Source organism: Onychostruthus taczanowskii, unplaced genomic scaffold (assembly GCF_017590055.1).
Source record: "Onychostruthus taczanowskii isolate IOZ18803 unplaced genomic scaffold, ASM1759005v1 scaffold47, whole genome shotgun sequence".
Classification (NCBI taxonomy): domain Eukaryota; kingdom Metazoa; phylum Chordata; class Aves; order Passeriformes; family Passeridae; genus Onychostruthus; species Onychostruthus taczanowskii.
In genome coordinates, this window is record NW_024502236.1 from 5,984,654 (window position 1) to 5,997,990 (window position 13,337).

The 13,337-nt window shown below is 37.5% G+C and overlaps 1 protein-coding gene across 1 annotated transcript in view; it reads right to left on the reverse strand.

Moving 5' to 3' along the window:
• ROBO1 (roundabout guidance receptor 1) overlaps positions 1-13,337 on the reverse strand; it is a 295,424-nt gene that overhangs the window by 108,987 nt on the left and 173,100 nt on the right. The window contains exon 3 of the mRNA XM_041414791.1: positions 3,333-3,490. Within this exon, the coding sequence (XP_041270725.1) occupies positions 3,333-3,490 (158 nt within the window). The remainder of the gene's footprint in view (positions 1-3,332; positions 3,491-13,337) is intronic.

Here is a 13,337-nt window from a genome sequence, read left to right on the forward strand (position 1 = left end):
ATGATAACTGTTTTCCAATTCAATAAATTAAGCTAAAGGTAAGTGTCTGCTTCTCAGGCAAGACTGTTCCAGCTTCATTTGTAATATTTGGAGAGGGATTAGTCACATCAAGCATTTGCTTTCATACCATGGTGTACAGAACACACATGAGGAAAATCATGTTGAGCCCAATGCACTGAGAAAACTGTTTATAGACAAAACTCAAGAGTAGACAGAGAAGAAATTTTGGTGACGATTCTTCATCAGGTTTACCCAGCAGACATTTGTGCACTGAAGAGCCTACACCAAGTCTCTAAAACTGGGCACTACTGGGAGAGCTCTGCTGAAATAAAATGTCTGCTTTTATAAACCCCTTCACAGATAGCTCTGCCCTCACCCTTAACTTTCATTTCCTATTTGTTCCATTCCCTAGTTTATAACCTAAAAGACATATGCAGTTTTTTCTCTTCATAGCACATTTATTTGCCCTACAAATGGACCAAAAATATGAAAAGACTGATTTTTATTATCTCACCTACATAAACACATTGATTTCCTTAACTCTACCCAGGACAAAATATTATTTTCTTTTTATTGCATTCCTGAGGAAGTCATGCCTTAACTTGGATCTTATTTATCTGCTATTTATCTACATCTTCTGCTTCAACTCTCAGTCAGGAACGGAGCTTCCAGCTCTGTTTCTCTGGCATTCCTAGTACTCATTCTGAAAAGTCCAGATTTTCTGACTTACAGATGACACTGTCATTGCAGAGGAGAAAAAATGCTTCCATATATTAAAAATAAGGTTGCTTCATGGAGATACCATCTTCTTGAAGAAGGTATAGATATGTATCAAAAAAATTTCAAGCATCATGCCTTATTCAGAAAAAGCACAGTCGTAATGTTTATTTTAAATCTCTTGTCAGAAAGGAAAACATTAATACAATGTGCTTCATGCAGCCTTTGACACTTACAGAACTCTTAAGATTGTAATGAATCAAAGATCAACAAAGGCATAAGAATGAAAACAACTGGAAATGCTTTAGAAGTGGAGCCACTGAGGCTTTTTCATTAATTAAATGCCCACTGGTATTACATATGCACTGAACACCAAGACATATAGTTTGACATTTCCTGATCTGCTAATTTCATGGCCTAAAAAGAAGAAAATCACATTTGTATTATGGAAATTTACTGCCACTGAGTTAATAAAAATTTTGCCACCACAATAAGGTAGGTGCTCATTTTAAAAATAGACAACTAGTAAGGAAAAAAAAGAAAAAAGAAAAAAAAAAAAGAAATTTGTTACTTAAACCCCATAATTTCATCCTTATTTCAGCTTTTGTACTCTTCTAGATTTTTTTTTTTCATTCCTGTTGCCAAATAGAATTTTTAATAGAAATGCCTTTAAGGAGATAAATTAACAGAAATGGAATTATTCTACGTCAGGTTTCAAAATTAGCATTTCATTCCCATCTGCCCTTTAATTAAAGTTGTCCATTCCAGGTCTCAATCCCCACTCCCCTCCCAGCCACTAGCAAGATCATACAGATGGTTACTGCAAAGCTGTAAAGAGGTACATCTGAATGCATATTTATCCACTTGGTAAGATCCTGCTACAGCTGTAAGAGGATGCAAATCTGCATTACAATGTTGCTCCAGGCTCCCTGGCCTGTGTGAGGAAGCCCCCACGATATCAATAGTGCTGCTGAGGACAATGCCAGGCACTTATGACACGGCTAAGCTGGGCTGCAGCAGCTCTGTTAATTTACACCTCTGGAGACAAACCCCCATTTGGGCACCTGAAACAAGTGTGAATCTACACCTACATCAAAAGTCACTTTCATTTGTTTCTGGGAGGTGACATTGATAACAAACAACAACTCTGCCAGATGACATGGTGAAAGAATACTGTGTGGGTGAGCATTTGATACAAACCCCAGAAAATAAAACCAAACTAAGGGGCTTTATTTAATCCTAAGAAAAGCTTTAACGACTCCAGGTGACACTGCCAGTCAGTGATAGCTACCCTTGTTCTGGGTATTTCTTTGTTCTGGCAGCTGGAACAGTTTTCATGTATAACAAAAGAAATGTACTTAATAGGCAACACCTAAAAATCCTCTGCAAGAATAAACTACAGCAATAAAAAATGCAAGTTTAGAAAGCGCTTCCTGGAGGAAAAAAGAACATAGGTAGCATTGGAATCTTCTCTTTATCTCAGGTCAATTGACTTGTCACGGTTGGAAGGAGATTTGAAAAGGAAATTGCAAGTTCTTAGCAAGTATGATTGGAGGAATAGAGTTAATAGCCAGCAATCAGTATAGGATGGGTAGGGTACTTAAAAATTTAAATGTATGCATACGCCACAACTGCAGAATGCCTGGGCTTTGTGTTGTTGGTAAAAAATAAATGGAATAACAGGCAATTTCAATCTCAAACCAAAATGGTAATTTTATACTTAGGTTGCTGGGGTCTAAGAGTACTTTCCCTCATTTTGGTATGTGATTGAGACATGTAAATGGTGTCTCTAATCGTGCTTTACACTAGAAATCTTTCCAGTACCAACAGCACAGTATGTGCTTTCAGATGATACAATTTCTCTCATGTTGAAAAATGTTTCTCCTATCACCACATTGACAGCAAATGATTTTTGAACCCCATTTTTCACTGCCATTTCTGCAAGATGTTTAGGCTCACCAGCTTACTGTTTCAAAAGGATAGCTTTATGATTTGAGAAGCTGCTTTAGGCAAACTCTGGAATAGTCATGAAGTGTATTCAGCAAACTACAGATACAAATGAGTATGACGACACCTCTAATGAAGAAACAGATTTATTTAAGATGGTGGGATAAGTCGTTATCTCTCTAAAGAAATGCTCTATATCCCCAAACCCTTTTTATCCTTTCTAATACAACGCACAACTTTCCTGCGTGTGTTATTTTCAACAGAATCACAAAAGATCTCATTGAGACTACTTGTAGTTTCTCTTGCCAACCAAAAGCAGATATTACAGGTTGCAAAAATGTGTAGGTGGATAAAAAGTATGAAAATTATAGGACAGTGATGAGTATTACTAATTTCATTTCCACATGCTTCTAATTCTTCTGAGGAAGAGAAGAACATGGGTTTTGCACAGGCCTCTCTAACAAACAAATGCATACCCTGCAATGCAGTACTAGGAATTGAGAGGTTACATTCCAAGCTAAATGCAAAATAGCCCTTGCCTGTGAGGCAAGGAGAGGACACATCCTAGAAAGGACAGCACAGCCAGAGATGCCCACAGGCTCAAGAGACAAGGAATTAATTTGGATTAGTTGAGTCTTGTGTTGTTTGGAAAAACTTGTTATACTTACTGTAATTCTCTCATCTTTGTCATCTAGAGGTGTCCCATCTTTCTTCCATGATATAGTTGGTTCTGGGTGACCTCTTGGGGGCTGGCACTCCATCACTGCAGGTTCCCCTACAGCTACCATGACATCTGAGGGATTTTGTCTGAAGTCATCCCGTAGAACTGAAAGAATAAAAGCAATGAAGCAAAAAATTACTCAATAATGTACTAATAGTGCAGCAAAGTGTTTTGTATTGGCCTTTAATGGTGCCTGTTGTCACTGTATTTTACATTAACAAACAGATCAGTTAATCAACAGAGCTGGAATGGGACATTTTACAAGAGCATGTTGTGAGAGCACTAGAGATAATGGCTTTGGACTGAAAGAGGGCAGGTTTAGATTAGATATTAGGAAGAAACTCTTTACTGTGTGGGCGGCAAGGCCCTGGAATGGACTGGATGGAGAGGCTGTGGCTGCCCCATCCCTGGGAAGTTCAAGCCAAGGCTGGATGGGGCTCTGAGCAACCTGGTCTATGGAAGGTGTCCCTGCCCATGGCAGGGGGCTGGAATGAGATGATCTTGAAGGTCCTTTCCAACACACAGCATTCCATGATTCCTATCTCAGCTGAAGATGGCACAGTGTCTTCTGCCCAGGTAGAATGTGACTTGGTGGGAAGTACTGCAGAGGTTGCTTTCTTTTTTCCTGAGACACAAGGTCAGCCTGCCAGTAACTCACAAGTTTATGATTAAAGGTTGGCCACTGGCCATACAAATTGTACCCATCCCTGAATTTAGGGCAAAAATCAATGAACTAAATAAACCTCCCAGTTCTTTGGTGACATTACAAATCACGAAACATTTGCCCAGCCTTAGCCAAACTCATCTTTGCAATTTGGCTTGTGTCTTTTTAAAGAAAAAATATTAAAAACCTTTCCTGATCTCTTGTAGTTGTCAGTTAGCCTAAACCATGACCACATCCTTTATTTAGAAGTCAATTTTGCACCTTTTGTCGATTACCACTTTAGCACACAAAGAAACATTTTTACTGTAGCTTAATTACTAGAATTTGTTCTTTCTCATCATTTGGCCAAGCCCAGGCCTAGGAAACTATAGTTTCCTCCAGTCATCCACTATGAATTTTATCAATAGCTGTGTGATTATTTTTCTTTCTGGGAAAGTACAGACATCATCCTGTGCTCAACAGACCACTACACAGGGACACGGTTTAACAGAATAATGGCATTTCTAAGCCTTACCAAGTAAGTGGCATTAGGTTTAATCTAAAAATAAATAACTCAAATGATAACAAATATAACATTCTAGTCCCCTTCACTGCTGTTCCTCCATCCACACTGAACAAGGGATAGGGTAATGGAAAAGTGCACTGCACCCAAAGGGCTCTCAGGATTTTTACAGGGCTGTATGTCACTCTTCCTACCTGTGACAACCTTGTGTCAACAGTAAATAATGCCAAGAAGCTGCAGCAAAAAAAAAAAAAAAAAAAAAAAAAAAAAAAAAAAAAAAAATATATATATATATATATATCCTCCAACCCACAGACCCCAGATACATGGACATTCACTAGTGAACAGGAGTTTGGTTGTTAATGCTGCTTCAAGGGGAGGTGAGATTTATTGTCAGCTGTGAAGGAATGTTGTTGTTCTTACAGATTGGCAGGTTGCTACCACAAAGCCATCCCTCTCTGTAAGGTCTTTCACGCTGGTAAGACCTTCTAAAGTGGTCTGAGGGCAAATGAGTCACCTGCTTTGGGACAGAGGTATATAGGCCTTCCTCATACCTGCCTTTATTATAACATAATACACAACTGGGAAAGTTCCACATTGATACAGAAGTGTAGGCAGGAATCAAAAACCACAAATAAAGAATATGTTGCCACTATTCTAGATAAAGGACATCAATTCCAGAAATAACAAAGAATATCTGTGTGTCAAAAAGACTTAAATATAGTACAGATCTCACCAAACATTTGAATTTATTAATCCCCTTCCATACTGCATCACTCACATTTCTAATATTTCAGTTCAATTACTGAAATTTCTGGATGCCCTGGAAACAGGACATACTGATGCTCTGAAAGAGTATAGTCAAGGACAAAATGTCTCTATCACATAATACAAACTAATAGAACAGAATTATAGGTCTTAAAGAAGATATTACAGAATAATTTAGATTAGAAGGAGCCCCTGGAGGTCATGAAGTCTACAACAATAAGATTCTTTTGAATGACCATGTTCTCTTGGACAGATTAGGTCTCTTCAACAGACCTAGTGTACAGAATTTATTAAAAAAAAAAAAAAAAAACACCACAAAAACCAACACAAAAACCAACACAACAACAAAAAAAAAATGTACCTATTTCTTACTGTACAAAAGCCTGAGAATACTCTCTAAGATGAGAGTATTTCTCTTCCTAAAAGCCAAGACTCATGGATTTTCCTTCTATGAATTTGGGAAAAATTGAAAATATTTTCAGCTATAACATCATGTTTTTAAAAAGGGGAATGATGTAATTTTCTGTTATTCAGAAAGGTAAGTCGAAAGAGCAATCCTTTAAACTCCCTTCTGCTTTCAACAAAACTTTATTAAGCTCACCCCACATTCTCTTACATCTTCCTTACTGTATTCCCTGATATATTGATGCATCAAAATTGCACTTAAAATTCATTTTTGGTTATGGAATGTTAAAACACTACTCATATGCACTGAGAACGTTACATATCCTTGTTCCACTTTTACTGAATTAGGTGTTAACAGCCAAAGACAATTTCCTGTGTTCCCAAGATACCCTCAAGCCATCCAGACACATGGATCACTATAAATCTTGTAGTGCAGTGGATATCTGGACACTGCTCCTATTGAAGTCCAAGAATTTTTTCTATTTAATACTTCAGAGAGACTTAATCTGGCTTGGAGCCACTGATCATATTATTACTTTTTTGGTTTTCTTCCCACTTCTTCAAATTAAAGAACATTAAAGAAGAAGACACAGAAATTGCCCTAAGTTACTAACCCTCCCTCTTGCAGAGCCAGTTCCCAGTGCCAACAGCACATGAAAGTGCAGAAGAGTTTATTTGCTACGCCACAGTTCTATTGCAAGACGAAAGAGGGGTGTTTTGACCATGAGTAAGAAGCTTCTTATTACTGCTGAAGATTGTATCACTTGGATAAATTTAAGAGACATATAAAAAGAAGCAGCCTGAAGTTCAAAAAAATTAAATCAAGTGATCTTAATAAAGCATAAGTGATTTTCAAGTCTGAAAGACCTCATAAATCTGTGAGAAAGGACTATCAGATAGCACCTCAGATGGCTTTAGCACCTTTGAAGCAACAAAGAAGTCCAGCACTTACATAATAAAACCAAATTACTTCTGCAATTTCTACACTCCTCAGTCTTATAATAGTTTGACAAGCATAGTACCTTGCCTGCAAACCAAGACCTTTCACAAATTAACCACTTCTAAATAGAATGCCTAGGAGGACATCAAAGGTCCAGGCCACAGATACTTCAAAACAAGTATTTTTTTCCTAATTTACTATGAATTATTTTGTCTCTAACATCACATAATGAAATGCTAACAAAATATAATCCATTAGAGATTACTCCATAGATAGTCATCGTAATTATTTTTGCAGCTGTAAAGTAGATACATGCTCTGTTTTGTTTGCCTCGGGCCCTGGCAATCTTGCATGAAGTTATAAATCTAAAATTTTCATCCCTTACTGAAAAAAACCCGAACTTTTTCTTTCCTGTTCTTCATGAGTCAAGGTTTACTGTAAATTGAGAAAACATTTCCTTTTTAAGTTATGTTAGAAGTATACTTTGCAACCCACTACAGCAAATGCTTTTTGTCACCTAATGGTGAAGCTTCACCTCTTTCTACGTATACGCAGCTGGAATGAAAAAAATATGTATTAAGAAGACATTTGATTTTTTTCCTTTTTTAAAAGAATCTTCATAGTTATAACATTCTCCTCCCCATTTCTGCCAGACCTTGGTTAAGGTTTTCTAGCATTTCACCTGATATTTTCTGAAATCCAATGAAGGATGATTGCTACCATTATCACAGCATAGCTGGGACAAGTCCATGATGTTGCTATGAGAATGTGCTGAACTATTCAGGTTCAAAAGGAACTTTTGTAGCTCCACTTAAAAGTGAACTGCTCACACAACTACTTCATATTGTGTACTCTTCAATACACTGAAGAGTTTTGCTTTCCCCAGAGAATCTTTCTCAGGGAAGAAGGGAACTGGCAACCACTTGAGGATAAATTTTTATTGATAAGCAACATAAATTTTATTGATAAGCAGAAATGGCACCAAAACAGTGCTTCGCAAATGCAGCACCCAGTGCTTTTTTCCTACTATGAAAAAGAGTAGGGAGACACTACAAGGTGAAATAGGAGGAAGATAGGCAGGATTTTTTTTGCCTATATAAACTGTAGATCATTCAGAAAGATTACTGTTGCATTTTATCTTTAAATAACTTTAAATATCTTTAAATAAATGTGATTTTAAAGAGACATATAAAATGCAAGATAAAATAAACCAACTAGAAAGTTCTAGTCAATACTTGAAAAGAATGAATTTGTAGAGAACACACTAATTATCATAAGACATTGTGGATATCATGCCTTAACAGATGGTATCATTTAAGATCTGGAAATCAGAAAATTTCCTGAAAATTTTGATTACAGGTCTGTTCCAGTCCAAACACTTCATGCCAGATCAGTTCAAAGCAATGCACCAAAATATATCTAGGCTCCCTAATCAACCAAGATCTTCCAGCCACAGTCACCCAGTGAACAGAGGAAGAGGGAAATAATGATGCTTGTGCTGCAAGTTTCTGAATCAGACCAAGGCAATTTTAATCCATTTTAATTCTTATAAAAAGGCATCACTCAGACTTGCTTCCCATTAATTCTCTTGCACCACCCCACACAAAACACACTATTTTACAAGTCTGCTTCTCAGAGAGAGACTGCTGAGCCAAAGTATGGCACAATTATTTAACAGAAGACATCCCAACAAGCTCCACTCTTTCAGCATGAAGACAGTTTGAATCTTTCTTTGAATGTGCCTCAAAAATGGTGGAAAAAGAAAGTGAAATAAACAGAAGAAAAGATTCATCACATTTCTTTGAAGAGCAACTGGACCTCAGCTAACGAGCAAGTTTCTAACAGCAAACAAAACCCTCCTGGCATCAAACAAGCTAAATACAAATCTTAGTGGTCCACTGCCCTGCCTTTTGGCTAATTTTGTTAAAAGTTATAATAGATTTTAAATATTTTTTAATATCCACCAATTCTACTATTTTCATTCCTTTAAATATATAAAAAGTATTTCTGTGTTTCCCTTTTCCTCCCCAACAAAAGAGCAGTATTTACAAACTAAGTTTCCCCCTAATATTTCATTTGACTAATAAAGTATGATGAATAAAACAACAAAAATGAGAGATTGCTTTGAAAGCCTGTAATAGAAGGAAAACAAAAATAGGATTCAGGAGGTTACATAAATCTTCTAATCCCATGAAGCTGTAATCAAAGAGTAACTAATTATTGCTTAGTCAGGATTGAGTTGTTATTCAAAAGCAGAACTCTTCCTGTAATTTAGGATCAGCAATGATCCCTTTTCCCCACTACCTACTGAACTTGTAATTCAAATTTACTGAGACACACCAGACATTTTTGGCATTCAAATATAAGATGGTTGTCAGTTGGAACAGTGCTTCAAACCAGGTGCTTAATTTTAATTACAACTAACTTAAGCATCAGCCAGAATTATGGTACCTTGTTTAAAGACTTTGCTGGCATGAAATTTATACAGATGTCAGGATATAATTTTTTAAGACATGCATGCCACTAACAGGAAAGTGTTAGAGCACCTAATTAAGCAAAAAAGAAACAAACAAAGTTATGCATTATCAAATTTAAGTCAACCCATGTGTTACTTATATTATACTTTAGACCTCATTAAACTGTTACCTGGTTTGACCAAAAAACTTGATCATTTACAAATGAGAAGTATTATTTCTGAAGAGACCTCCCTAAAAGTCTCCATGCAGCCATAAAAAGTTAAAGCAAAAACTTATTCCCTGAAAAAACGCTTTCTTTTCCTTTCTGAAGGTGTTAAAACCAGGTCAACATTGGTGTTAACTAAAATAAATAGTCATTAAAACGGAACAGAAGGAGTGGAGCTATAAATAGTCAGAAATTACTGTTGTGATCATCTAACAAGACCACTCATGTAATGCAGGCAATAATTCCATGCATTGGCCGAGTCCAGCAGTGCCATATGGAATGTTTCAAAAGACGTCTACACTTCCACAAGGCTCCAAGAGGCTGGAAGTCACAGCCAGCATGCCCAGGGCTCCTCAGTTCCATCATTTCCATTTCTCTTATGTCTCCCACCTTGCAGCACTCTGACCTCTGCTACCCCTGCTCAGTCAGACCGAAAGCCTACTGCAGGCGAGCAGATGCCAATCAGTTCAGAATCCACATCTCTAATATACTCCCAGCCTTCTCTGAACATCAGAAACTGCATGAGCACTGGACACGTGGCCACTGCTCTGACTGCACAGTCTGAGAATTCACAGCAAAGAGGCTCCAGACAGAAGAGGCTGCTCACTGCAAAGAGGCTGATTCTAAAGCAAGGACCACCACCTGACACCATCTCAAAAGAGATCTACTTTTAATCCTTGGCTATACATATATGCCCACACATTCAACACCATCTGTTCATACAGTGCTGTCCTGCTCTGCTTTAAACTCTGCCCATTAGCAAACTACCACCCCAAAGTCTGAAGAAACAAAAGCACTTTAAAACCAAAAGGCTTTTGGCTTAGTAGTCACATGTATTTCTATGAGTTAGTTCAGATCGTTACTTGAGTCTCTGAGTCTACATAATTGAGATCACAACACTATACACGTTTCTGTTTCAAGATCTCCTTTAGAGAAAGGAAACAAACATTAAAACCCTTCAGTAAAACAAATATGGGGTTTTTTTTACTTTATTACCACTGAGATCAACTAATTTAGTTCAAACAGCTGGGTCATAAATACTTCCTCCATTATTTCACTATGGAAGAAACTGAAGGGTTAATGAATGTAAGAAGGGATTTCAAAATGGATTTCAAAGGATTTCAAATTTCTTTTAGATATTGAAACAATTTAAGAACTACCTTTTAATATTATACTTTCATATTATTCACATTATGGCTCTCATATTGCCAATGATTTATTTTTAAATTTGAAATGACACCACTTTTTAGAGTTTGGTAGACATCGTAAGAATGCATATAGAAATTTTAACAGTACTTTACATTTGGAAGAGTTAAGAGTACTGATAAATAGCATTTAACTTGAATGAATGAAAAAAAAAATTACTCAAAGAATTAATTAAAAAGTGAATGGTATATCCAAATGCTTTAGTTCAGAAAAGTTTCATTCCTATTACCCAGCAGAGTAATACAGAATTTCCAGCAATGGGAAATTGCATCTCATCAAGCACGCAGATCTGCTAACGATTTTACTGAATCTTGTACCACATTCTGCTGTAAGAACATTAACAGATTAAAGGTGTCAGAAAGCAGCATTAAGTTCATGTTACCAGCCTATGTAATTTAGTACATTATTAGTACCACCTGGCTGATGACGTCAGCAGAGAGAACCGAAAGTCAAAGCAAAAAGAAACACGGCACTGACAAACAGAACCAAGACAACAGAGTTAAATATAAGTGACGGATGTAGAAAACAGCAGCAGTGAAATTAGACCACACTTCTCAAACATTAACAGAATGTACTGTCTCCATTACTGTAACCTTTAAGTTGTTTTAAAACGGATTCTCTCTAAAAAATCATGGCTTTGATTGATTTTTCTCTGCCCATCCAAAAAGGACCTGGGGGTGCTGGCTGACAGCAGCTGAACATGAGCCAGGTTGTGCTCAGGTGGCCAAGAAGACCAATGACACATGGCCTGAGTAAGGAAAAGAATGACCAGCAGGACCAAGGCAGTGACTGTCCCTCTGTACACAGAAATAATGAGGCTACACCTTGAATCCTATATCCAGTCTTGGGCTACTCACTCCAAGGCGCTTGAGGTGCAGGATTGTCTCCAGAGAAGGGCAATGAAGGGGGGGAAGGGTCTGGAGCACAAGTCTGATGAGCAGCAGCTGAGGGAGCTGGGGGTGTTTAGCCTGGAGAAAAGGAGGCTCAGGGGATCACTCTCCACAGCTCCCTGACAATAGGTTTCAACCAGGTGGGAGTTGGGTTCTGCTCCGAGGCAGCAAGACAGGACAGGACCAGGAGGAAATGGCCTCAAGTTGCACCAGGGGAGGTTTAGGTTGGGTATTAGGAAAAAAGATTCTTCTCTGAAATGGTGTTCAGACATTGGAAGATGCTGCTCAGGGCAGTGGTGGAGTCACCATGACTGGAGAGATCTAAAAGACGTGCACATGTGGCACTTGGGACATGGTTCAGTGGTGAACTTGTCAGTGCCGACTGAACAGCTGGATTCAATGAGCTTAAAGGTCTTTTCCAGACTAAACCATTTGATGATTCAATACAGCATCATCAAATTAGGATCTTTGTATCTATTGAAGGTTAATAATTACCATCTCTGGAAAAGTGACACTCAGCAATACATGTCAGCAAATAAAAGACCACCCTGCTTCTAATCCATTGCAGTAGGAGGAAATCAAGGACTGCTGCACCAACTGGATCACATATTTAAAAGGTGCTGATGGCAAATGCATGTCATATGCTTGAATCAAGCAATATGTTACATTGCAAAAGCAATTAAATATTTAGGCATTTGGCAATAAACTTATGACTGCATAGAAGGACTTTAAAATAAATATATTTATTGTCATTCATTACTGTCATTAAGAAACTCCCAACTGTTAATAGAAAGAAAGGCATGCTTAAGAAGCAGGATCCAAAAAAATAAAACAGACTTCTGTAAAAACCATTGGCTGAAAGTTAGTGAAAACCATTGCAAAAAATTATGGAAACCACTCAGAGTCTCTGAATTTATTTTACTCATTTAAGATTTGGGGTTTATGTACTGCCTGGAATCTTACTGGGGAACATAGCTGTCAGCCTATAAAAGTATCTCCTTGTGTGGAAAGGAAATTGCAAATGGATTAGATGATGAATTGAGAATCAATTAAATAACCAAATCTGATAAGTCATATAAAGAGTAATTTTAACTCCTGTGAGAAAGGGTAACTGACAGGCCTCAGAGAGCATGCTGCAGCACTGGGAAACCTAATTAAATCCTGAAGGATCTGTGATGCCTCAGGCACGCAGCTCTGAGAGTATCCCTTAGGTTGACTGAAAATTGAAAATAGATAAGGAGAAGGGACCTAATTATTAATTTGACTGACTGTGTAGGAAGAGCAATCCCTCTCAATGTCTTAAATATATGATGCTCCAGGACAAGGCATCTACTAACTGTAACTAAGAATTTACCTCCTGGAAGAATAAATTAATTTCTACAGACTGCAGAGATTATTTCCTTTCAGTTATCGTAAATATTAAATATTTTCATCAGGTATTTTCTGGTAATAGTAGCAGCAGTAGTAGTAGTACATTCTACAATTTGTTCTGGGGTTATTTGAATCGTGCTGGATTACATATAGTATTTTCAGCATGACTAACACAGCGTATTTCCAAATTTATGGATACAAACCAAGGGGTTTTACACACAGCTCAGCCAAGAAGTGTCCTTCAGACATCACAAACTAGTTTTCATATGGCAAAAAAGGGTGTGCATCTTTATAGCCAGGGATCTGTCCGCATTCTGTACGGAAAGATTTTCCTCTCTACACTCCAAACAAAGATTCTGATGTTTAGTTTGCCAGGAGCTGCTGGCTGTGCTGGCCTTCCTTCAGATCAGGTTATAATGGAGAAAAAGAACCAGATTAAGAGGCTGCATGTCTTGGCCGTCCAAATTGCATCACAGAGAGATAACTGAAATCAAAGAAGAGATACAAGGACCAAATAAGGAAAA